The 26,995-nt window shown below is 42.4% G+C and overlaps 1 protein-coding gene across 1 annotated transcript; it reads left to right on the forward strand.

Moving 5' to 3' along the window:
- The first annotated feature begins 14,983 nt into the window (after positions 1-14,983).
- On the forward strand, positions 14,984-23,522 carry LOC120526928 (mannose-binding protein C-like). Its single transcript, XM_039750033.1, has 2 exons — positions 14,984-15,088; positions 22,349-23,522. The coding sequence occupies exons 1-2, from the start codon at positions 15,019-15,021 to the stop codon at positions 22,729-22,731; spliced, it is 453 nt and encodes a 150-aa protein (XP_039605967.1). The 5' UTR covers positions 14,984-15,018; the 3' UTR covers positions 22,732-23,522.
- The last annotated feature ends 3,473 nt before the right edge of the window (positions 23,523-26,995 follow it).

Raw genomic sequence — 26,995 nt, forward strand, 5'->3', positions numbered from 1 at the left:
GTTATGCTAGTAACACTGGCAAAAAAATACTGAGATGTGTTCGGAAGAAGAAACGTAGTCAGAAAGCCATAATAGGTCAATACTGGAAAGACAGCCACACAGTTACCAAAACCAAAACAAGAGACAAAAAGTGAAAATATCAAGCAGAAAGATACTAGTTTTGAAAAGCAAGAAGAGTGATAGGAATCCCAGGAGCTCAGATGATGAAGAAATCTCTAGGGTGAGCTTTTAAGGAGTTACAACATTTCTTGTGAGTCACGACCTTGGATGGCATGCCCTTGACAATGTTGAACGGGACGCTACCCTAATGACAGGAACACGATTTAGCACTGACCGCAGGAAAAAAAATGGCGGCTGAGCTGCCTTCAAACATCTTGAAAATTAGTTGGCTTTGCCCTCTGCTCGCTTTGCTCGCCAACCCCCTGGCTAGCGCTACACACTAACCTCTTTGTGGTTCTGCCACTCGCGTATGGGGATGTGGATGTACAATTTAAACAGATTTTAATTTTCATGTGAAGTGTTACATTACTGCTTGGGATTGAATTTCATTTCTTTCCCTCTATTAAATAAAACAACTTTTTTGAATGTTTGTCCCCGTGATTTGTTAATTGTCTTTGCAAAAGCTGTTCTAACAGGAAACTGTTAACGTTTTAATACGAATGGCATATCAAGATCTCCTTTGTTGTGTGATGTTATCACCTGAAGATACATACAGTACTACATTACCTTTCTTGGATACATCCTTCTTTCTACAGTAATTTGTGCGGTGCAAGACCAGATGGTGTTAACAGTTGTAGATATCCATCCATCCATCCATTATCCAACCCTCTATATCCCAACTACAGGGTCATGGGGGTCTGCAGGAACACAAGACACAAGGCAGGAAACAACCGCAGGGTTGTAGATATTCTTCGGAATATTGTAAGTTGATGTTTCAGCATAGACTATTGATACGTATTTAACCAATTTGCTGTGTTACCAATCGACATTTTAGGTGTAAATTCATTTGACTTCCTCATTTCTCGATGCTAGGATTTCCCGTGTACTCATTTCTTCTGTTGATAACCCTTCTTCAATAAAATTTGGACATAATACGTCTGGGAACTTAAAGTGAAGAAAACGTTAAAATTTATAAGAGCTAAGAGCGCCGGAAGTGTGTCTGACAAAAACATTCACAGAACTGAGAGGTGTGAGGACCGAGGTCTTGTTTAAAAATGGTTTATTGGAGCGCGTGACTTTTAAAAATATCATGGCAATGTTCTCGTCTCGTGGGACGTGAAAAAATCATTTCCAAAAAAGTCACGTCTCCTAAAGTCTTGTCACGTCGAAAGTTTTTCCTATGTAATACAGAGACAATAACAGTACACAAAATTATTGAAAACTGACTTTGAAACCAGTTACTACAGTCTCCTAAATTGAAAAGTCATATAAAAATCATACAAAATTCAAATTGTAACATCTTAAAGGCATCAGAGGATGTTATTGTGAAGCCCTCTAGTGGTATTAAACTGGGGCGAAGCAAATGACTGAAAGTAAAGAAGGCCCCAGTCAGCAAAGCAGTCTGCTGATGGAGGTCCTTGGGGTTAAATTGTGTTGGGTACCACACAGACAGTGAGACAGGTGAGAGGTTACAGGTAACACTTTTAGAGCTGATTTTGAAATTTCTTCTTATCCCCCATCAAGAAAACATCCTAAGAGGTTAGCCAGCACCTTTCATGTTAGATGATCTAACAACACGGTAAAACACTTGGCGTAGTCGGCAACAACTGCACTGATATGACTTGAGTGGAGTGTTGTGGCAATGCTGCACAAAAATGGAGGCTAGTGAGAGAGCTGATGTCACCATGAAGTGCTCCGCTAACGTGTAATAATTGCTTCCAAGTACAGTAGAACCTCTGGGCATGAACGGTTACGATCAAAAAGTTCGCCAAACTTTTGCATCTGTTCACGACATCTCATCTCTGGTGGCGAACAGAAACACTGGCGGCCAGTTTCCCTTTCCGGTTCGTACGCGCCAATGATTTCCGCACGTCTCTCCCTCTACATCGTTCACGGTCAGACGTGCATACATTCGCTGTGAACTGTTTGTGTTCTTTTTCATGTGCTTTTGCATTCATTTTGCAATTAACCATGACCTCTAAGCAAGTAAAGAGTGGTAGTGTTGGTGAAAAGAAAGGTTCAAAGAAAACTGAAATCCAATAAAATTAAAGAAATCATTGAAAAGTATGAGCGTGGTGTTCATGTTACCGATCTTGCCACCGAGTACAAGAAGTCAAAATCTACTAGAAATCTATCAATTTCTAAATCAAAATCTTCCTTCATGGACCTGGGCTCTCCCTCAAAACTGTAACCTCCTCTCCACCCAGCTTCCTCCTCAATTCCTTCATGCCAGAACTCGACTCTGCAAGGTTAGTTTTCTTGGTTGCTTATGGTTAGTTTTTGTATAAATTAAGGATTTTTCAAACTTTCATTTTTTCCCCTTGCTTGTTTACAGCGAGCGGTTCGTAACGGTCTAGCGCGAACTCTTGCACTGTTAGTTTTCTCTGTTGTTCAAGGTTTTCGCAGTGTTATTCAATGTTTTTACATTTAGTTTACTATTACACTGTGCATTCTATGGTATAATTAACTATTTTTGTGCTTAGAAATCTTAAAAAAACATTTACATACAGTTCATATGGACTGGAACGGATTAATGGCATTGACATACAGTCTTATGGGGAAATTATGTTCGGGTCGTAACCAAATCGGGTTACGTCCAGAGTTTTGGAACGAATTACGGTCATGACCAGAGGTACCACATTACACATACTGAAGAGATAGCAAAGGATCTTATGTGCTTTGGAACAGGTTTTTGAACAAATGAAACTAAGCTCAATATGTACCAGAATGATGGAAACAGAAGAGTATGGAGAAGAGAAGGAATGGCTCATGATCCGATGAACACCACATCACCTGTCAGACATTATGGAGGCCGTGTTATGGCCTGATCATGCATGGCTGCCAATGAAAGTCGGTCACTGGTGTTTATTGATGATGTGACTGCTGACAGAAGTAGCAGGATGGAATCTGAAGTGTAGAGGGCGCTCTACTGTCTGCTCAGATTCAGCCAAAACCTGCAAAACTGATAAGACGACACATCACAGTGCAGATGGACAATGAGCCAAAACATACTGGGACAGCAAACTGAGTGCTTTTCAACATAAAGAAGTGGAATATTGTTCAATGGCCAAGTCAGTCAACTGACCTCAACCCAACTGGACTTGCAGTTCATTTGCTGAAGACAGAACTGATGGCAGAAAGTCCAACGAACAAGCAGCACCTGAAGACAGGCCTGGCAGAGCAACAATGGGGTGGAAACCCAGCATTTGGAGATGGTCAGGGGTTCAGACTTCAGGCAGTCATTGACTGGAAAGGACTTTCAACTAAATATTGAAAATGATCATTATAATCATCATTATGTTAGTTTCTCCAAACATTTTTGAGCCCCTGAAAATGGGGGAACCATGTATAAAAATGGCTGTGTTTTCCTAAATGGCTCATAAAATGTTTTTCTTAAACCCCTTGAATTAAAACTGTAAGTCTATACTTCAATCACATCTTGATTGCTTTATTTTCAATCCATTGTGGTGCTGTACAGTGAACAAATGAAAATTGCGTCACTGTCCAAATACTTATGGACTTAACTGTAATTACAAATAACAGACGCAACATTAATACAAATAAATGATACAAAATTAGACAAAACGGACAAGAGAAATTACTTTGAACCCCGGCCAGAGGAGAAATGCTGACTGAAACTATCGAGCCACCACAAGTCTATTAAGGCTACATTTCTAACTATGTAACGTTATAAAAATAAACTGTTAAATGGCAATATATTAAATCTACTTGCGTTAACCCTGTGTGTGACTCAATGCAATTACGGTTATACCCGTGTCAAGCTCAAGGTGACATGTAAGGAAACACTTTAGAGCAGGGGGTCCTCAATCACGGTCCTGGAGGGCAGCAATGGCTACAGATTTTTGCTTCCTCCCTTTTATCAAGTAATACTTCTGCTTCATTTTAGTGTTCTCGCTCATTAAAATTTTAAACCATTATTGCTTATTTTAGTCTTAAACAGCTGTATTCTTGGTTTTTAATTGCTTCTAATTAGCAATAACATGCAAATGACAAAAGTGACCCGCATTTCTCCATTTAGCATGTTTCCATTTATACCCGTGTGTATTTATCATGCACTAATGGGTTTAATTAAATACTTGGAAGGAAAGTGAAGAGAAAAAAGTGAAGGACTGAGAATTAATTTAGCCTTCAAATCATTTGGATGATATCCTTAGAAAGTGAAACAAAATCTAGGACAGTGGTTCTCAAACTGTGGGGTAGGCTCCCCTAGGGGGGTGCGAAGATGTGAAAAAAAGAAGACAAGAATCGAAATTATGAAAAATAAATCTATTGAAACCAAAACAAATTAACTTAAACTGCATTCTGATATTAGAAAAATAAATATAGAGTTAGATAAATGTCGATAAAAGTTAAGTTGGTATAATAAAATATGCATCTATGATATATCATTAATTTAAAAAGAACAAATTGATATTAGTGGGATCCATCCAAAAAAATATTAGGGGGGGCGCAATTAAAACTGTTATGAAAACTCGGGTCGCAAATAGGTAAAGGTTGAGAATCGCTGATCTAGGATATGAGAATGACCTGACATAGCAGAGTTAAAGCACTAACAAGCCGTGAAATTTAATTATTGGCAAGAATTGCTTTCTAATTAAGCAACTGGATTAAAACAAAAACCTGCAGCCACTGCGGCCCTCCAGGACTGTGATTGAGGACCCCTGCTTTAGAGTGTTAAGCATGAAAGACTCTCGGGACACTGTTCTGCTGCCATCCAGTGGATAACAAAAACAGTTTGCTGCAAAATTTAAAAAGAATATATGATTTTTTTAAATTATTATTCTTTTTGTCACTTTCTGTTAACTCTAAATTAACTCATCGATATCATTCAGTTGGACGAAGCCTCCAAAGATTAACAAAATGGGAAAAGCAGAAGCTGTAAGAGCAGTTCTAGAACAATCTGAATGTGAACCATTGCTCGAATGCCTTGGTAGTGATAACAACAGCAACATTTATTTCTATAGCACATTTTCATACAAATGATGGAGCTCAAAGTGCTTTACAGGATGTAGAAAGAGAAAAAAGACTGAAAAAATTAGGCAATACTAATTAACATAGAATAAAAGTAAGGTCCGATGGCCAGGGAGGACAGAAAAAAACAAAAAACATCTCCAGACGGCTGGAGAAAAAAAATAAAATCTGCAAGGGGTCCAAGACCACCCAGCCCCCTCTAGGCATTCTACCTAACATCAATGACCTCATTCAGTCCTCATGGTATTCAGGGATCACATGGAAGAATTTGATGATGACGGTCATGTGGACCTCTGGCCTTTAATCCATCAATGTAGGGACATCACCGTGCTTTGATTGGGTGGTGGTGGTGCTGATCACCACCATAAAAAAATGGAAAAAGAACAGAAGACGAAGTAGGAGTTAGTACGGATTTCGGTGCCACCAGGAATGATAATGAAAATGCATATACAGAGTATCAGGATTAGATGAAGGTGAAGTTATCAGAAGGCCATGTTAAAATAATGAGTTTTTAGCAGTTTTTTTAAAGTGCTCCACCATATCAGCCTGGTGACTTTCTATCAGTCAGCTATTCCAGATTTGAGGTGCAGAACAGCAGAAGGCTGCCCGCCTCACCACTTCTTTCAAGTTTAGCTCTTGGAATTCTAGGCAGACACTCATTTGAAGATCTAAGGTTACGATTTGTGTAAGGTGACAGACATTCTAAAATATAGGACAGTGCAGATTATTGACGGCTTTGTAAACCATAAGCAGGATTTTAAAGTCAATTCTAAATAATAATAATAATACATTTTATTTACATAGCACATTATTTCACTCAAGGACACTTTACAATTTAATAAACATATTAACAAAACAATAGAAATCACATACAAGAAAATGAATAATACTCATTGAAAAGATGTGTTTTTAACAGGAGTTTGAAATTAATAATAGATTTTTCCTCACGAAGGTGACACAGGTAACTAGTGTAGTGACGTTCAGGCTGGTGTGATGTGCTCGGATTTTCTTTTCCTAGTTACGATTCTGGAAGCTCCATTCTGCACTCATTGTAACTGATTGATGTCTTTTTTTCGGAGGTCCTGAGAGGAGTGCGTTTACAGTAATCAAGCCGACTAAAAACAAAAGTGTGAACTAATTTCTCAGCATCTTGTAATGTTATAAGAGGTCTAACTTTTTATATTTATTAAGTGAAAAAATGCTGTCCTAGTAATCTGATTAATATGTGATTTAAAATTCAGAGTCAATAATTACCCCTCCGCCTTGACTTTTAACCCTAATGGATCAAGTTTATTTTTAATACCCTCATTATATCCATTTTTGCCAATCACTAAAATTTCAGTTTTTTCTTTATTTAGTTTAAAAAAATTACTACTCGTCCATTCAGAAACACAAGTAAGACATTATGTCAGTGAGAGTCGGGGTCATTAGGCGCTATTGATAAATACAGTTGTGTGTCATCAGCATAGCTGTGGTAGTTCACGTTATGCCCCGAGATAATCTGACCTAAGGGAAGCATGTAAATCGAAAAGAGCAGCAGACCCTGCAGAGACCCTTGTGAACCACCATATAGAATATCAGGGGTCTTTGAAGTATAGTTACCACAACTAACAAAGAATTTTCTACCTGCCAGAGAGGCCCACCCACTGACTAAGGCGATTTCTAAGAATATTGTGGTCAATGGTATCAAATACGGCACTCAGATCTAAGAGTATGAGAACAGATAAATGGCCTCTGTCTGCATTCACCTGCAAGTCATTTACTACTTTAACGAGTGCAGTTTCTGTACTGAAACCGACTGAAATTTATCAAGAATAACAGGTTTATTGAGGTAGTCATTTAGCTGCATAATGACTGCCTTCTCTAGAATTTCACTTAAGAAAGGCAGGTTAGAAATAGGGCTAATGATGATGATGTGAATGGGTTATCAGATGTTGACACAGAAAGTGAAACTCATGCATGATTTGGAACTGTATGACCCAGCTGCCATGATATGCCCAGTGAATTCATTTGCATGATGGCTCACTGTGGCGCAGCAATATGTGTGTAACAAAAAGGCAAAATAGTGCAAGGATGAGCAAGAGGTTAGCCTGCTAAGTACTGCTATCAATGCGGCAACAGTCAATGTTCATGTCAAGAGAAATATGGAGGTCACTAAGCCTTGTGCTGTGGTAGCCCACAATAACACAAGGAGTGTGAGAATTGTGTAGGCCAGGCACTGACATTCTACCTTCTCATGAACAAGCAACAGAAAAAGTATTTAAGATAATTACAAACCATTCTTGTACTTGGGACCATTACCGCAACCCCAAACCCAAGACCCAAGTACAACACACATTTTTAGAATAAAATAAAAGATATTTATTTCTCCAAAGCATCTCTTCATAGTCACCTATCCAAATATAAGCCACATTAACTAAAAACAAACAAATTCTTCCTCCTCCCAACTCTGCTGAGTGTTGCCCAATACTGCTTGACTCTCATTCCCCGATGTGAGGCAGCAGGCTCCCTTTGAGCTGGACCACTTCTGGGCCATAAGGAAAGTAGGGAGGGCCTCACCGGCAGCGCCCTCTATCGGTACATACATTTACGGCCCTAATTGTTTCAGAAATAATTACTACAGTATATTTCACTTCAAAAAGATACATTAACTTTTCTTATACTCTAAACATTGTTTTTAAATAATTAACAAACAAACATTTAAGAATTTCTTATTTCAAACATAAGCTGTTTCTAGAACAGTTTATTTATGGGTCTGTCCAGTGTGCCAGTTTTGGTCTGCACATAAACTCTTCTGACTGCACCTTTGCTATCTGACATGGTCTTCATGACTCGACCCATCACCCAGGAGTCTACTATTAAAACAAAGTCTCCTGGTTCAAAATTTCACTGTTCCTGAAGTATTGGCAATTACTCTTTAGACCACTGTGAAAGAACCCCGGACACAGACAGACACTAAGACAGCCAGATGTCCAAAACACACACGTTTTAATTCACAGTTCATCCTTCTCACAGCACAGTGCACCAAACAGAACTTCAACTCACAAGTCTCCTGCCGCCTCTACTCCTCCACTTGCAAGCTCCGTCCTCTTCCACCCAAATGGAGTGAGGCAGCCCCTTTTATGCTGCACCCGGATGTGCTCCAGGTGCACCCTGATGAACCTTCCTGCTCTGGTGAAAGTGCTGCATGGGCACCCGGAAGCACTCCAGGTACACTTGGTTCATCTTCCGGCCTCACTTCCTGGTGAGGCGGAAGTGCTGCCATCCAGGGCTCCTGGATCGTCCAGGTGCCTCCTGGCGGTGACCACGGACCCCAACAGGGTTGAGCTTCGAAGCTCTCCATCCGTGACCCTCTTGAACCCCAGGAAAGATATTATCCCTCACCCAGTCCTTCCCTTCTCCTGGCATCCTGGTTGGGCAAGGTCCCTGGTAGTAGCCACACCATCTTTTCCCTAACAAATTGGCCATGTATTGAACTTGCCTCCCGCGTCTTCGAGTGTACTGGTCGTTCTTGGTAAAGAGTCCAGGAGGCATGCTGGGTTGTATCTTCAGTAATAGTAAGTGATTGGGTGTCTGGGCTAAATCGTTTGATTCATTTGATATCTTTGTGAGGGGTCTGTTATTGATGATTGATTCAACTTCACATATTGCTGTTTGGAGACTTTCGTTGTTGAGTGTTTGCTGTTAAAGCATTGAGTTTGGAATCTTTTTTCGTGCTTCTGATTTGTTTTTCCCATAATCCAACTTGATGAGAGGCTGATGGTGGACTGGAAATCCATTTGATTTCTTTCTTCATCGTGGCATTGCTAATTTTTTCTTGGTCAAGGTTTTTAATTGCACTCTTTCTGCTCCAATAAACTTTGGCTATCATTTAAGTTTGGTCATACAGTTGAACTTTAGGCACTATAATAGAACTGGGGCCATCAGCAAGCCCAAAACCCCCATTAAGATCACATAGAAAGTACCCGGTTCAGATAAAAAGTAGTTTATTAACTAAAATACCTCAAAAGTAGTACAAGCACAAATACACAGGTTTTCCTTTGTAAAAGAAAAGACAGAATCGCATAAAGGGTTGGGGTTTTATGCCCCATATACTGTAACAAAAATATTCGAACAGGTCTTCTTCTCAGACAAAACAAACTTCCATGAAATCAAAAGACAAAGATGGCAGATTTGGAGAGACAATATAAAGGGGTGGACCGGAAATCAGACGTGATGGTTGCTGGGAAGGCATGATGGTGGATAGGAGTTTGACGTCATCTTTGGGGGACCAGAGGGAAGAAAGGGACCCAGACGTGGAGACTGTTGTTTATTCCGGGTAGTTTTCCAGCAGTGTCGCTTCGTCTTTTCTGAGGAAAAAAGGAGAGAGAGGTTAGTACGCTGTCTTCGTCCCCTGACGGGTCTCAATGCGCTGTGCATCAGGTCCTTCAACTTCTCCCAATGTGCTCGTGCGTGATATGAACCCCCCCGCAGCCCAGACCCATCGGGTCGGGCGGACCAAACCGAGAGGTCATGGAGAGGTCGCCGAGAGGCCACTCCAGAGATAAGTGACAGTAAACTTGTAGGGCTGCAAGTCCAAAAACCATCTTGTGACCCGGGGATTCGACTCCTGATGTGGAGCCATCCACTGTAAAGTGTCATGGTCCGTTGCCAAGGTGAATTCCCCACCCAGGAGATAATACCGCAGATACATTACCATCCACTTAATGGCCAAGGCTTCCTGCTCAACCGCCGCATATTTGGTCTCCCAGTCCAGCAGTTTCCGGCTCAGGTACATGACGGGGTGTTCGACACCATCGATGCTCTGGCTCAACGCGGTGCCGAGACCTGTGTCTGAAGCATCGGTCTGGAGGAGAAAAGGACAGGAAAAGTCTCAAAACAGGTGCCGAGCTTAGGGCCTTTTTTTCAGTCACTGAATGCCCGTTCCGCCTCGCTATTCCACACCACTTGAAAAGGGGACCGCTTCTTTGTCAACTCCGTTAAGGGTGCTGCCCTATCTCAGAAAACCAACTTACAAACCGACGATAATACCCGGCAAGTCCCATTAAGGCTTGCACCTGCTTCTTGTCAGGAGGACTGCGTAAACCTGTAATACAGGTAGGTGGCACAATAGGACTGCTGGGGCCGTAGCACTCTGTCTACCAGACGCTGAAAGGTCGCTGGCGCCCCGTGCAGACCAAATGGGAGGACCTTGTATTGCCAGTGCCCGCTAGGGGTGCTGAAGGCCGTTTTTTCTTTTGCGGATGCCATTAAGGGAATTTGCCAGTACCCTTTGGTCATGTCCAGGGTAGTCAAATAACGGGCCGTCACCAACCTCTCAAGTAACTCATCTATCCGGGGCATGGGGTAGGCGTCAAACTTGGAGACCTGATTGAGACGTCTGAAGTCATTACAGAATCTACAGGAGCCATTCGGCTTTGGAAACGAGGACGATCGGACTGGACCAGGGGCTATGACTCTCCTCAATGATGTCCAGGTCCAACATTTGCTGTACCTCTAGCTCCACCTCTATACGTTTCGCTTCCGGGAGGCGATTGGGTCTTTCCCTGACTACCACCCCGGGTCAGTCACAATGTCGTGCTGAATCAGCGCGGTCTGCCCTGGGGTCTCGCTGACCACTTCCGGGATCAACCGGATTGCTCCAAGGAGCTCCTGTCATTGTTGGGGTCTCAAATTGGGACTGAGGTTAAGTGCGTCTTTTTCCAAGAAAAGGGAGAGGGTCGGCCCAGGGAGGGGCGGCTCTTCCCTGTCCCTCCAGGGTTTTAGCAAGTTCACATGAAATACCCTCTCGCTCAGTCGACGATTCGGCTGAAGCACCAAATAGTTCATGAGCCCTTTCCTCTCTTTTACCTCGTACGGCCACTGCCAATGGGCCAACAATTTGGAATGGGCACAAGCACCATTACGCGATCCCCTGGCTGAAATTCCCGTATGGATGTTTTCCTGTCGTAGTTGCGGGCATGCACTGCTTGAGCCTTGGACATGTGTTCCTTTAGTATGGGTCTGATTTTCTCTAGCCTATCCCGTAACTGTGCAATATGTTCTAGAATACTGATGGAGGAAAGCGCCTCTCCTTCCCAGCTCTCTTTTAGTACATCCAAAATACCCCGGGGTTGGTGCCCATACAGAAGTTCAAAAGGGGAACACCCAGTGGAAGCTTGAGGCACCTCCCGGTAAACGAACAGCACTAGGGGGTAAAAGTTGGTCCCAGTTCCGACCGTCCGCGCTGACTACCTTGTGGAGCATCTGTTTCAGGGTCTGATTAAAACGTTCCACCAGCCCGTCTGTCTGGGGTTGGTACACAGACGTCTTGAGATTGTTGACACTTTTTCTATAGTGTCGTTTCTTGTGACTGAAGACAGAGAGATATAATTAAAGTTAGTAAAAAATCTTTTATTAATACACACCAGGCAAAGGTAAGATGACAGAGAAGCACAGTCCTAGGACACCTGCCCTTCATCTGCCTCGAGGGGTCGGTTTCCCAAATCTTTTATAGGGCCTTTGTCTTATGACTTTAGTTGCACAAGAATTTCAAACCGTTACATCTTAAAATATTTTGCTTGGATCAGCATTTAGATGCTTAATGCGGAGCAACTTGGTGACCTCCCTGAATGTATCCGAAGTGAAAGGGGTACCTTGGTCAGTGAGGACCTCTTTAGGTATACCCACATGGGCAAAGAGGGCTACTAGTTTACGTGCGATGTTCTTTGAATTGGCAGCTCGCAGGGGAACTGCTTCAGGGTATTGAGTGGAATAATCGACCATGACTAAGATGTACAGTACTTATGGCCTCGGTTTGAAGGTTCCAGGGGTCCTACTAGATCGATCCAGATCCTTTCAAATGGCACGTCAATGAGGGGAATTGGGATGAGAGGAGGACGGTCCCTTCTGGGAATCTGGTGCAACTGGCAGACTGAGCAAGACTGACAGAAGAGCCTGACCTCCTCGTTAATCCAAGGCCAATAAAACTGGAGTTTAATCCTCTCCAGCATTTTCTCGGCCCCTAGGTGGGCGCCTAGGAGGTGGGCATGCGCTAGTTCACACACTGGCCGCCGGTAGGTCCGCAGAACTAGCAACAACTTCCAAACCTCGCCTTTGTATTCCGCCACTCCATACAACAATTTGTTTTCTAAGGCAAAGTGGGGTCCCAGTGGTGTGGAATCAGCTAACGATACGTCATTTGTGGATACGATTGCATTCCGGGTGAACTTCAGGGAATCATCATTCCACTGTTCTCTTTTAAATGAAGCTGATGTGGAGCAGAATTGATACTCCACACCAACTAGGAGATCGGGGCCCAAGTCTTCTTCTGACGGTGCCTCCTCAGCTTGTATGTCCGGGACGAGGTCCGACTGCAAGGAAGAGTCCCCTACGGCATCAACAGTCACCGACGTTCACGGTGTGGGAGCAGCTGGGAGGGGACCCTGTCCCTCCATGATCAGACCCAACCAGGCTTCCGGAGTGGTGACGGTTCCACCGCATTTACTTTCCGACCAGTCATATCCTAGTATAACCGGAAAGGGGGGTTTGGGCAACACCACGACAAACATTTTCTTAGGCTCCCCTTTCCAAGTTATGTAGCAATATGCGGACCTATACGACTTGGTCTTCCCATGTATACAAGTTACTTTTGTGTTTGGGGCAGCCCACTATCGCGGCAAAACATAACGGCGAGCAACAAAGGGGATTCGACAGAGCACAATACCTCTACATCCAGCTGCAATCCATCGGCTCGTGGTTCAGGGGGCAGGAGCTGATGATATTCCCCACCTCACCACACTTGAAACAGAGCGGCAAGGTGGGGGCTCTGTCGCATGATTTAGCCGGAGCCTCCGGACTGCCCTGTCGGCCCCCGAGAGCTGGCCTCTCCGCCTCCGCTAGTCGGTTCACCGGCAACTGGCGCTCGAGTACCTCCAGAAGGCTGCCCATTTTCTTAAATGGATATCTCTGGACCTGCTGGGCGAGATATTCCGGCATGGCATATAGGAAGGCCTCACATACAACCAGCTCTACCACTCATCGAGCCTTGTTAACGTCTGGTCGTAGCCAGCGTCCGATTTTGCCCCAAAATGCGTCCTAGGAGGCCCATTGGGGTCAAACTACCAATGTCGCTACTCCCTCGCCTGCTGGTCGGAGGTTACAACGTAGCATTAAAAATCTCGGCCTTCAGAAGGGTGTACTGGGCGGCTTCCTCCTTGGGGTACGGGGCCAAAATAGCGGCCCACTCCGCTCGCAGCCACTGATTACGGGTATCAAATATGGCGAGATATGATTCAATATCATCCACTTCGGATAACGACAAAATAGGAGGAGGTGGCGGCCAGCGGGTTCCGGCTTTACCGTCTCTGCCGCTGCCAGTCATCTCTGTGCATCAGTAAGCTTCGCCCCCGTGGTAGCGTGCTCCACCTTGCCTGCAATTCGTTGGCCAGTGTGTTCAGGACCGTGTTCAGGTCTTGTCCTTCAGTCATTTCTTTCGGACTACAAATCCTGCTGGCTACGCCACTGTAAAAGAAAAGACAGAATTGCATAAAGGTTTGGGGTTTTATGCCACGTATACTGTAACAAACATATTTGAACAGGTCTTCTTCTCAGACAAAACAAACTTCCATGAAATCAAAAGACAAAGATGGCAGATTTGTAGAGACAATATAAAGGGGTGGACCGGAAATCAGACGTGATGGTTGCTGGGAAGGCGTGATGGTGGATGGGAGTTTGACGTCATCTTTGGGGGACCAGAGGGAAGAAAGGAACCCGGAAGTGGAGACTGTTGTTTATTCCGGGTGGTTTTACGGTGGCGTCGCTTCGTCTTTTCTGAGGAAAAAAGGAGAGAGAAGTTAGTATGCTGTCTTCGTCCCCTGACGGGTCTCATCGCACTGCGCGTCAGGTCCTTCAACTGCTCCCGATGCACTCGTGCGTGACACCTTCCACAATTCCTCCCCACATTACTCTCTTCTCTTTTCACCACCGCACTGTCCTCCTCCCATCGAGTGTTGCTTCACATCCTCCAAGCTCCAACTTGTTTGGATAATGGGGTGCGAGCCCTTTAATTAAGGACAGAGGCGTACATCCGGCACCAGGGCCACTGCCCGATGGAAGTACTTCCAGGTCATACAAAAGTACCATAAATTGAGGAGCACATTTCTCAACAGCGCCCCCTTGTGGCCCCCCAAGGTTATCCAGCAGGGCTGTGTTGCCTCCCAGCATTCCCTTCTGGTTACCAAATTGGGTGCTGATATGGAGGGCTGCTGCCATCTCGTGTCCAGGGAGAATAATGCATCCCCTGCAGCATCTTTTTTAATTAATGGGCTGTCCGTCCATCCCTTCTGGCCATATTCTCTGGGTCTGGCTCCTTCCTCTCTCCTGGCCAGGATGCCTATTTGCCTGCTTGGAGCCTCCCATCCAGGTAAGGAACCATCCCCTTTTTCTGGTCGGGATGCCCATCCATCCCATGTGGCACTGACAGCACATTAAGCACGTTAAGCATGGTCAGATAACTGTATGCCATCCTCTATTTGCAGACAGTCCATGATAGCAGTAAGACTAACTGGCGTAATTAACACTCAGTTTTACAGATAATGGAAGAAAAGTTCAATGTCTTGTTAACTTACAGGTGGGCAACAGACTATACCATACCCTAGGTAGCCATAAGAAACTTATATTCTATTATTGAAATTAGGTAATCACTTAAGTTTAACTTTCTCATTACTTTCTAAGGCTGGCTCTAGCAGTCATGATGCTCCATATACCAGACTCATCATTTACTAACCCCTTAATTACTTTGTTCACGTTTTTTAGACACCCACCACCATGTCTTCCGTGTCTCAGGATCAGCCTGTCTCTTTGTTTTTCTCAGGGCCTCCATCTGACATGAAGATCATCACAAAACTGGAAGAACAAATTCAAGCATTGAAGCTCAGTATCTCTAATCTGGATAAGCGTAAGTATCTCCTCTGTCCCCTCTCCGTCAGTTCTGCTTACATGACAGATGTCGAAATTTCACCTAGAAAATGGGGTCACGGGCAAGAGATCTGGCGGGGTGTCTTCTCTGCGGTACTTATTCATTCTGTCTGTTTGTGTGTGCTTCTCCTGGCGTGAGGATAAATTAGGAGTATGTGTCGGATGGGTTTGTGTGTGCGCCTGGAATTCTTAGTAAGAATATTGGACAAAGAATACAAAATGAGAGAAATAAGAGGTTGGACTTCCATCTTGAATGTTCTGGTGCATTTATTGGAGTTAGCAAGGCAAAAGGTAGAACTTGTTGGAGTTGCAATTAGATAGATAGATAGATAGATACTTTATTTAATCACAAGGGGAAATTCACATAATCCAGCAGCAGCATACTGATACAAAACAATATTAGATTAAAGAGTAATAAAAATGCAGGTAAAAATAGGCAATAACTTTGTATAATGTTAACGTTTAACCCCCCGGGTGGAATTGAAGAGTCGCATAATGTGGGGTCTCCTCAGTCTGTCAGTGGAGCAGAACAGTGACAGCAGTTTGTCGCTGAAGCTGCTCCTCTGTCTGGAGATGACACTGCACTCTCAAGTATTTATAGGTCTGTACCCACTACACACAGTCACCTCTGATGATCACGGGGTCCATGAGGGGCCTGGACCTCCTAAAATCCACCACCAGTTCCTTGGTCTTGCTGGTGTTCAGGTGTACGTGGTTTGAGTCGCACCATTTAACAAAGTCCTTGATTAGCTTCCTATACTCCTCCTCCTGCCCACACCTGATGCAGTCCACGATAGCAGTGTCGTCAGCGAACATTTCTACCTGGCAGGACTCCAAGTTGTATTGGAAGTCTGATGTATGTTGGCTGAACAGGACCGGAGAAAGTACAGCCCCCTGCGGCGCTCCTGTGTTGCTGACCACAATGTCAGACCTGCAGTTCCTAGGACACACATACTGAGGTCGGTCAGTAAGACAGTCCATGATCCATGCCACCAGGTATGAATCTACTCCCATCTCTGTCAGCTTGTCCCTAAGGAGCAGAGGATGGATGGTGTTGAAGGCGCTAGAGAAGTCGAGAAACATAATTCTTACAGCACCACTGCCTCTGTCCAAGTGGGAGAAGGATCGGTGTAGCATATAGATGATGGCATCCTTGCTCCCACCTTCTCCTGGTATGCAAACTGCAGAGGGTCGAGGGCGTGGACGGACCTGTGGCCTCAGGTGGTGAAGCAGCAGCCGCTCCATGGTCTTCATCACATGTGACGTCAGGGCGACAGGCCGGAAGTCATTCAGCTCACTAGGACGTGATACCTTTGGGAATGGGGTGAGGCAAGATGTTCCAAAGCCTCGGGACTCTCCCCTGTTCCAGGATTAGGTTGAAGATGCGCTGTAGAGGACTCCCAAGCTCCAACGCACAGGCTGGAAGGGGTGGGGCAGGAGTTGTGACACTGATGGTTTTAGTTGTGTTATTCCAGTGGGTGATCTTTAAAGCCATCGGAAGAAGTTGAACTATGTCATTTCTCTGACCCCACACAGCACTCTCTGTGCAGCGCGGAAGCAGAGAGCTTAAACGACTCTTTCATGAAGGCTTTTACTGGACGTTCCTCGTTGTAAACTGAAGTATATACAAAATAAACATACAGGTATTTACAGGTTTGAACCAAAGACAATAAATAATGATTTATAAAAACGATACATAGCAGAGAGTATACATTAAACATTAAAGCTTTTAAAGACACTTACAAGGTGAGTGATTTCCACAATCGGATCGAGACAAAGAGAAGCAGAGGATCAAATTGCTGTGTACCACAACTAATCAGACCCAGGGGTTTACATACTTTAAAGACACGTTTCGGACGTGACCGAAACAAGAGATAAAGGGGTGCCTGCATGAGACACATGGGGTGTATTGTATTTAAGTGTTTATTATGGGACCGACATGCTTTATGTGAGTTTCATAGACTGTGAGTATGGGATGTGACTGACAGGTTATGTTAATATTGGACAAGACAAAGGGGGAGCACAGCTCAACAAATAACAGTAACAGCTAACAACATGTGGGGCACAACAGTCAACTGTGTTAACACAACCCTGTTACCCTAATGCATCATGGAAGCAACCCCCTTAAGTGACTCACCAGGCCGTGGTGTGCAGCAATAAAAAAATAAAAAGGTGGTCGAGTATGGAGATGACACCAAACTAGAGGACATGGCGAATAACAAAGAATCACCACAGACTGAAAATATGTATTGTGCTAGTCATGTTACCTCTTGTAAATCCATTTAAAAATATTTCATATCTCTTACGTGTAACTTCAGCACCTTTCCTCAGTATTTGTATGTCTCAACCCCTCTTGACCAGTGCGTCCTCAAACACACACACACACACCACAATGACTAAAAACAAACAAAATGAAAAAAGAAAGAAAAGAAAGTCGTAGGGATCTGTTTAGCATTCACATCAACATGACGTGTAGTCGCATTTTTGAGGATGTGTGCATCAGGCTGCACTGTAAGCGACGTAGACTATGGCGTACCTACAGCATCGGCTCACTCCACAAGTATAAATCAGCCATTATGCCCGGATTACATTCTTTCACAATATTATTTGCAACACTATGGTATTGGGACTGCCGTTTATACTCTATGTTTAAGTTCTCCCGTGTATCAGTTGGGGCATGATTTTACCGTATAATTTCTGCTATTTTATATAATGTCGGTCGTAAAAGTCGAATGCGGAAAACTCACACTATTGGTACAAGAGAATACGATATGCTGACACCCACCTGAGAGAGTAACCACGGAGCACACAGCCTCTTTTTTCAATGTATTGTGCCAACATGACCACACGGTAATACCCAAGCTATTCTGAAGCGACGTTTGTACTGATTTGTGTTTTTGTATCTCACACCCTCATACACCTTTATCATAAGAGCATCCCTTATCTACGATGGAGCGTTCGATCAGAAGAAAATATGAAGCTGCTTTTAAATTAAAAGTTGTTGAAGTGGTGAAAGAAATTGGTAACTGCGCTGCTGCAACAAAATTCTCTGTGTCTGAGAAACTGATGAGTTTACACTTAATTTGTTTTTGTCAAAAATATTTTTTCAAGAAGCCTAAAGTAAAATAATAATAAAAATAAAATAGAAACATACATGACAATACAGTAAGTATAATTAATATTGCCTTAGTGTAAAACTTTGTAACAATCTGTAAGACACAATATCTGAGAAGAAGTGTGAAAAAATATGAGGTTAACACAGAAAAACAGATCACCAATTGAAGCTTTATGAATAATGGATACTTTATTCGCCATCAATAATTGTTTTAGTAAAGCCATACTCAGTGTAATCCTCCTTCCATTTTTTAATTTTTTCGCGACTAGCCATGATTAAATGAACGGTAAAAAAGTAAGAGCGAAGCGAGGGTCACTTATTGAGGCAGGCAGGCGACAGCTCAATAGCTCGCTGGCTTGATGTAGTGCGTGTCAAGTCGATCTAAAATATGCGATCAGATTCAAAAAAATATATCTTTTCAAGTTCTATTTGGATATAAGTAGGTTCTATTTAGTCGACAGATATATCTTTGGTAGTAATGTAAGTTGAATTTAGTCTTTAAATTTCTATGGTGACGAAAAATGTATGCAATGATGACTAAATTTAATGTACATTAATACCAACATATTTCTATAGACTAAATAAAAATTACTTATATTTAAAATTTAAATAGAACTTGAACAGATACGATAGTTCATAATACCCACGCAGCACTAAGTCCACGTAAGAGCAGAAGTCATCTGTTTTAACAAGCAGCGTATTGCACTGACACGAAATAGCCTGCCCATTTAATATTTAGGAATGGATAGGTAAATTAAGATTTAGTACAAATAATGTTTTTAATTTTTCTTCCTCGATGGATTCTGGCACCCGCAGCAAAAGCTGCTCACACCCCAAAGGGTATATATATATATATAAACTCAGCAAAAAAAGAAACGTCCCTTTTTCAGGAATGTGTATTTCAACAATAATGTTTTAAAAATCCAAATAACTTTCCAGATCTTCATTGTAAAGGGTTTAAACAATGTTTTCCATGCATGTTCAATTAACCATAATCAATTAATTAACATGCACCTGTGGAATGGTCGTTAAGACCTTAACAGCTGACAGAAAGTAGGCATTTAAGGTCACAGTTCTAAAAACGCAGGACACTAAAGAGACTTGTCTACCGACTGTGAAAAACACCCAAAGAAAGATGCCCAGGGTCCCTGCTCATCAGCGTGAACGTGCATTAGGCATGCTGCAGGGAGGCATGAGGACTGCTGAATAAATTGCCATGTCCGCACTGTGAGACGCCTAAGACAGCGCTACAGGGAGACAGGAAGGACAGCTGATCATCCTTGCAGTGGAAGACCACGTGTAACAACACCTGCACAGGATCGGTACATCCGAATATCACACCTGCGTGACAGGTACAGGATGGCCACAACAACTGCCCGTGTCACACCAGGAACACACAATCCCTCCATCAGTGCTCAGACTGTCCGCAATAGGCTGAGAGGGGCTGGACTGAGGGCTTGTAGGCCTGTTGTAAGGCAGGTCCTTACCAGACATCACCAGCAACAACGCCGCCTATGGGCACAAACCCACCTTAGCTGGACCAGACAGGAGTGGCAAAAAGTGCTCTTCACTGATGAGTCACGGTTTTGTCTCACCAGGGGTGATGGACGGATTCGTGTTTATCGTTGAAGGAATTGAGCACGTCTGGGACCTGTTGGATGCAGGGTGAGGGCTAGGGCCATTCCCCCCAGAAATGTCCAGGAACTTGCAGGTGCCTTGGTGGAAGAGTGGGGTAACATCTCACAGCAAGAACTGACAAATCTGGTCCAGTCCATGAGGACGAGATGCACTGCAGTACTTCAAGCAGCTGGTGGCTACACCAGATACTGACTGGTACTTTTGATTTTGAGCCTCCCTTCATTCAGGGACACATTGTGAAACATTTTTAGTTTATGTCTTATGGTGTTGACTCTTTTAGTGTTCATACAAATATTTACACATTAAGTTTGCTGAAAGTAAGAACAGTTGAAAGTCAGAGGACGTTTCTTTCTTTGCTGAGTATATATATATATATATATATATGTATATATGTATGTGTGTATGTATGTATGTATGTATGTATGTATATATATATATATATATGTATATATATATATACTGTATGACAGCAACACTTATAACACTGACAAAACAATTACATTGACAATCATGTTATGTGATTTTCCTTTTCTTTTTCATTACTTCTTTAACAAACTACTTCTCCGCTGCGAAGCGCGGGTATTTTGGTAGTATTAGCGTAATCACTGCTGATGAACTAGAGGTCATGACCCCGCAGACCATACCCCCAGAAACATGGGATACAACCCTAATAGCAGTACACAAAATAGCTTCTACTATAGGAAAAGGCAATAAGACCCTCAAATTGAGCATGACAACAATCAAACGACAACAATAAAGAGTTGGGGTACTAGCCTGGTCATCCCTGTGCATTCCCTGTGCAGCGAGCGAGAGAGAGAGAGAGTGAGAGCAAGAGAGAAAGCGACAGACACACGCGAGAGAGACACATGCAAACAAACACACACGCACACAAGAGAGACACACGCACACATTCGCAAGAGAGACACACGCACACACACACGCACGTGCGCGCGCGTGAGAATGAGACACACACACAGCGAGAGAGAGAGAGAGGGCTGGAGGCATAAGGCCAAGAAGGCAGTTAAAGAATGCACTGGGCTTGTTTTTAAAGAGACTGATTCGAGCATTGTTTTAACCTCGTTGTATTTAATGAAGACTTATTTCTATTGGATTTTAACCTCCACTTCATTTCTGTTTACAGCGATCGGTTCATAGCGTGCATTGTTGCAATGTTACTTTTCTTGGTGGTTTATTAAATTACGGAGTTTTCAAATATTAATTTTTTTCCCTGTGCTTAAAACTCATTAAAATAAAAGTGTTCTTAGTGGTTCGTAGCGACTCTTGCAGTGTTAGTTTTCTCTGTTGTTCAAGGTTTTCTCAGTGTTATTCAATGTTTTTACATTTAGTTTACTATTACGCTGTGCATTCTATGGTATAATTAACTATATTTGTGCTTGAAAATCTTTAAAAATATATATTTACATACAGTTTGTACAGTCTGGAACAGATTAATTGTTTTTACATACAATCCTATGCGGTAAATTAGTTCAGTTCACGACCAAATCGGGTTACGACCAGAGTTTTGGAACGAATTATGGTCGTGAACTGAGGTTCCACTGTAATTGGTTTGCCAAAAATAAACAAAATACACACAATAATTGTGGAGACGTCTTTGCAGACGCAAGTTCAGAAAAGACTGATTCAAGATGGTGGACCTTCCTGATTTGGGTTCTTCTGGCAGGCCAGGTGGGCGGACATTGAAGTGACGTCAGAGGTGTTCTAGCCATCAATCATCCGGTCTGCAGAGGGAGGAGAAGAAAAAGGCAGTAGGAGACAGCGCCCACACCTGGAGAGATGCTAGAATTACTGTCACTAGAGCCCTTCAGTTGTCCCTTATGCATACACAAGTGACATGTAGAGTTGTGTTTTATTATACAGTAGGTACTGAACTGAAATTCTCTGACTTCAGGCTTGGCATATCCTCAGCATGGCAGCCCTCTCAGGCTGAGTTGTTTATTTCTCTTGTCACACACGTGCACATGGGAGAAAGCTGAAGGGCTCGAATGAAGGTAATCCCATGCCAGACCAGGAGAGGGTGGCATGGATTATCCCTTTCTCTGTTTCTCCTGCAGAATAGTTACAGGAAATCCCACCTCGCCCTGATGACGTCACTTCCGGTTCCAGGTCCAATGACGTCACTTCCTGTTAAAGGCCTGGGGACGTCACTGCCAGTTCCAGGCCCAGTGACATCAAAAATGGTTTCAGCCCCAATGACTGCCTTTTCTCTGCCAGACTTTAAAATCGCCATTTTATCACACATTATGCAACAGTTCCGTTTTGAACTCAGTCAAACTCGTTTTCTTTGCCTTGCCAACGACCAACTTCAACATACGGGGTGGCTGCCCCAAACCTTTTTGTGGCCTTCTCGTCCTTTTGTTCCGACACTCTATTTACCTCCAAACAGAGCTGAGGTGTTGTGCAAGTTTTACAGATGAATGAATTGGCACACAATCGCAGCATAATTGTAATTTTTGACTATTTTCACAGGCATTCTGTTTACCCACTGGAGCAAATATGGACAGAAGAGATTTGCTGCCAAAGACGATGAGCTAAACTTTGAAGGGGGTGTGAAGCTCTGCCAAGAAGCCGGTGGACAAATTGCCACACCAACCAGTATTGAAGAGAACACGGCCTTAACGAAGCTCATTAAATCAGACGGAATGGCATACCTTGGCCTGAATGATAGGAAAACAGAAGGCACGTTTCAAGACATCAGCGGTAGTCCCGTGAAATTCATTAGCTGGGCACCAGGGGAGCCCAGTAATGACCAAGCCGACAAGGACTGCTCTGTGATAACGTCTGACGGGACTTGGAGTGTCGTTCTGTGTACTGGGAGCTATACCATAATTTGTCAGTTTACGGAATATTAAGCATGACAGACGCAGGTCAAGACTTAAGATACGCAGTTAAGCTTTCATTCTTCATCTACATGCATTCTGTTGTATTTTCAGTTAATTTAGTAATAATGTTAAATTCACAGAAGTGTTTGCTTAACTAGAAGAGAAGGGCACTTTTATATACCGCAGCTACATAGATAACGCTAGCTTCTGTTGATCTCCTATGAGCTAACATGTTAAAGGAACATTCCTGACACCCTGCTAACCCGAACCCCGAACCCTATTTTTTAATTCTCCTAAAAATATTCAATTTTGCCAAAGGTTGAACCAAATATAACAGAGTATTTGGAAAAACGGCAATCAAATTTTTCTCAGTCATTTATTGATCAAAACCCGATGACCTTAGACTGCTGTTATTATGCCGGACTGCATATTGAAATTGTTAGGAATGCCTTACTTAGGAGATTGGCTTCTTATATTATTAAATTTGCACCCCAACCAAAGGTTCAACGTGTTATTCTTTCTGTAGGTGTTCACGAGTGTTTTTACATAATAAATCAGAGAAGAGAAATACATTTTCCAGGATTTTTACAAGCATTCAAGATCACTTTTCCATCTGCTGTACTGCAAATGACTCAAATAGCACCTCATTCTGGCAAACAAAAAATAATGCTTAAAATTTCTAGTTTTCACAAAAATATTTTAAAGTATGCCATTGTTTTGCATAATGCAAAAGGCCAATTTGATAGAATATACAATATACTAACAACCCAATTGTGCTTCACTCATTTAGAATCTGGCGCCAATGTAGAAAGCATTTTAAGATGGAGAAGCTTCTATCTGTGGCACCTCTGCAAGAGAACCACCTCTTTCAACCTTCACAGACATATGCAGTTTTTAATATCTGGAAAAAATTTGGAATTAACTTGCTTAGAGCTCTTTATATAGACAACGTCTTTGCATCCTATGAACAGCTACACGTTTCCTTCACTATCTTCAAATCAGAAACTTTGTTCAACAAAACCTTCCAGATTTTCCTCATCTCACACCCTCATTCATGCTGGAAAAAATATTGCTCACTCTCAAGGACTTAGACTCCATCTCTACAATATATAAAATCATTTTACAATCCCTTCTTTTCAAAGATCCAAGAGGACACTGGGAAAAAGATCTCTCATTTAATATATCAGAAAAGGAGTGGAAAGTAGCAATGCAGAGAATTCACTCGAGCTCCATATGCACAAAGCATACAACTCAAAATTATATATCGAGCACATCTGTCTCGACTAAAACTCTCCAAAATGTTTCCAGGGCAGGAGCCAACCTGCAAACGTTGCAATTAAGTCCCAGCCTCACTGGGTCACATGTTCTGGGCCTGCACCAAATTAACATCATTCTGGACAAACATTTTTAATAACCTCTCAGACAGCCTTGGACTCACAATCTCTCCTAACCCATTAACAGCTGTGTTTGGGGTCTTCCAGAGGGTCTTAAGGTGGAGAAAGACAAACAAATTGTGATGGCATTCACTACACTCTTGGCACGCAGACTCATTCTGATAAACTGGAAGAACCCAAACTCTCCTCTTTTAAGTCAGCGGGAAACTGATGTGTTATATTATTTGAAGTTGGAAAAAATCAAATACTCAGTTAGAGGATCCGTTCAGACTTTTTTCAAAACATGGCAGGATCTAATCAGTAATATTTTAAAATAAGTTCATAAAGCACAGAGATTTTATTAATTTAGGTATGTTTACAAGCCTTAAATTTTACGCTGTTTGGCTTGCTCTCTCTCTCAGGGGTGGGGATCGATCTGTTCTTAACTTAATTTATCTCTTTTTAAAAACTTGATTGCTTTGTATGGATTGTAATAAAATTAATAAAAAATAAAAAAAACAAATTGATAGAGACCCACAATATCTTTATATAAAATACGCACTGTCCGGGTTTTTAAATCACCTGTAGCTCGCAAACCGTTTGAACTATTGACCTGAAATTTGGTACACATATACTACGTGACGTCTATTATCCGCTTTCGGGGTGATGATTGACCTCCAAGGTTACTCCTCTTTTTATTTTATTGTAGAATCAATTCTCAGCAGCGGGCAGCAGAGCGACAATGCGGCACATGCGTATGGGCACCATTCTCATCTCTACCACCTTCGCCGTCACTTCCCTTCTCTTCATATCTTAAATCATTCTTCAGACTTAAGTGCCAGCTTAAGTGAAAAGATAAGAAATACATACTAAGTATTCAAAACACAAACACCGACTTTATCCATTTAAACGCGAAAAGATGGCGACGAGAAGGGAAGAAGGTGAGATAGGGTGGAGAACAGAAGAGCTGCTCAGGAAACAGGAAGCGCGTCAACCTCTGAGCAAATGAATGCTAAACATACAGAGAAAGAGGAGGAGAACTAGGAATTATCAAGTCAAGTGTATCCACTACACGTTATCGTGTAGTGCGCCGTTACTGGTAAAATAGAATTGAGTGAGGATTTGGCCAAAACTGTTCTTCAATCTTGGTTTACACAAATTGGTTTAGCATCATTTATATAATTTTATTTTGACTTACAGGACCCTCATCAATCCCTTATCTTAGCCTCACTGTAAAGTGGTCCTTTCCAACCTTTCCTAACCTTAAAGTCTCTGTTTTTATGCCCTAATCTTAAACATTGGGCCCCAATATAAACCCTCATTTATTACCACTTTTAATGATTTTAAAATACCTCATTTGAAATTTAAAGTTCATTTTATAATAACTTTCATTATTAAAGCATTAACAAGCATACCATAGTGTTTAACAGATCATGAGTTCATGTTTATTCAAATAGTCATAAATGTCATTAAATAATAATCCATACGTTAGCTAATGTATTATGTATTATAATGGAGCATTGGGCCGACCATTTCATGATATTTCAAGACAATGCAAATAAGGATTAAATGCACCAATTTCTTTGTTCAAATTGTCTAGGGATTTATTTGTTCATTCTTAAACCAACATATTCTGTACTTTTTTTGATAACTTGTTTTTGCCTATTTTCATTAAAGTAATAGTATTTCATAGACTAGTAAAATTTGATTTCACAAATACTACTTATTAATTAATATTAATAATAATACTTTTGCATTTTCTATTTGTGTATACATGTGTATGTGTGTCAGTATAAATGTTGTAAGAGACGGCTGGCAGCTCAACCCGGCCAGGACACCCCTAAGATGGAAGGATGGTGGAAGGCACATTTTTTAGTACACTGCCTCCCCCAAGACGCTAGATGGCAGCTCCCCTGGGCTGCAGCGTTGCCCCAGATTTCCGCAGGGCACTATGGGACATGTAGTTTAATACCACAGCCTTGCTGGGTACCTAGGGTCCCGCCAGGGGACACTGTGGAAATATGGTGGGAGATGAAGTTCTCACCTAGCTCGGAAGTACTAGTGGATCATGAGGACAGAAACCCCAAAGTACTTCTGGGCTGATTAAAAACTTGAATTCTCTGTCTGACAGGTCATATGGATGGAAGAGCAGAAGCACATCTGGGTCAAAGACTATAAGAAGGACTGCTGAAAGCGAGCAAGAGTCAGGTGAATGGTGGACAAAGTTTATTGGTTGGTGTGGAGAGAGAGAGAGAGATAGATTGATAGATATGAAAGGCACTATATGATAGATAGATACAGTTAGGTCCATAAATATTTGGACAGAGACAACTTTTTTTCTCATTTTGTTCTGTACATTACAATGAATTTTAAATGAAACAACTCAGATGCAGTTGAAGTGCAGACTTTCAGCTTTAATTCAGTGGGTTGAACAAAACGATTTCATAAAAATGTGAGGCAGCTAAAGTATTTTTTTTAACACAATCCCTTCATTTCAGGGGCTAAAAAGTAATTAGACAAATTAAATAACTAGAAATAAAATGTTCATTTCTAATACTTGGTTGAAAACCCTTTGCTGGCAATGCCAGCCTGAAGTCTTGAACTCCTGGACATCACCAGATGCTGGGTTTCCTCCTTTTTAATGCTCTGCCAGGCCTTTACTTTCAGTTGCTGTTTGTTTGTCGGCCTTTCTGTCCGAAGTTTAGTCTTCAACAAGTGAAATGCCTGCTCAGTTGGGTGAAGATCAGGTGACTGACTTGGCCATTCAAGAATTTTCCACTTCTTTGCTTTAATAAACTCCTGGGTTGCTTTGGCTGTATGTTTTGGGTCATTGTCCATCTGTATCATGAAACGCCCGCCCAATCACTTTGACGTCATTTAGCTGGATTTGAGCAGACAGTACGTCTCTGAACACCTCAGAA

This window comes from Polypterus senegalus, chromosome 3 (genome assembly GCF_016835505.1).
Source record: "Polypterus senegalus isolate Bchr_013 chromosome 3, ASM1683550v1, whole genome shotgun sequence".
Lineage (NCBI taxonomy): Eukaryota > Metazoa > Chordata > Cladistia > Polypteriformes > Polypteridae > Polypterus > Polypterus senegalus.

What these genes read in the sequence shown, in the direction of transcription:
- LOC120526928 (XM_039750033.1), top strand. Translation starts at nt 15,019, where the DNA reads ATGAAGATCATCACAAAACTGGAAGAACAAATTCAAGCATTGAAGCTC. An exon ending in TATCTCTAATCTGGATAAGC is followed by an intron (nt 15,089 to 22,348) that starts GTAAGTATCTCC and finishes CTATTTTCACAG; the next exon opens with GCATTCTGTTTACCCACTGG.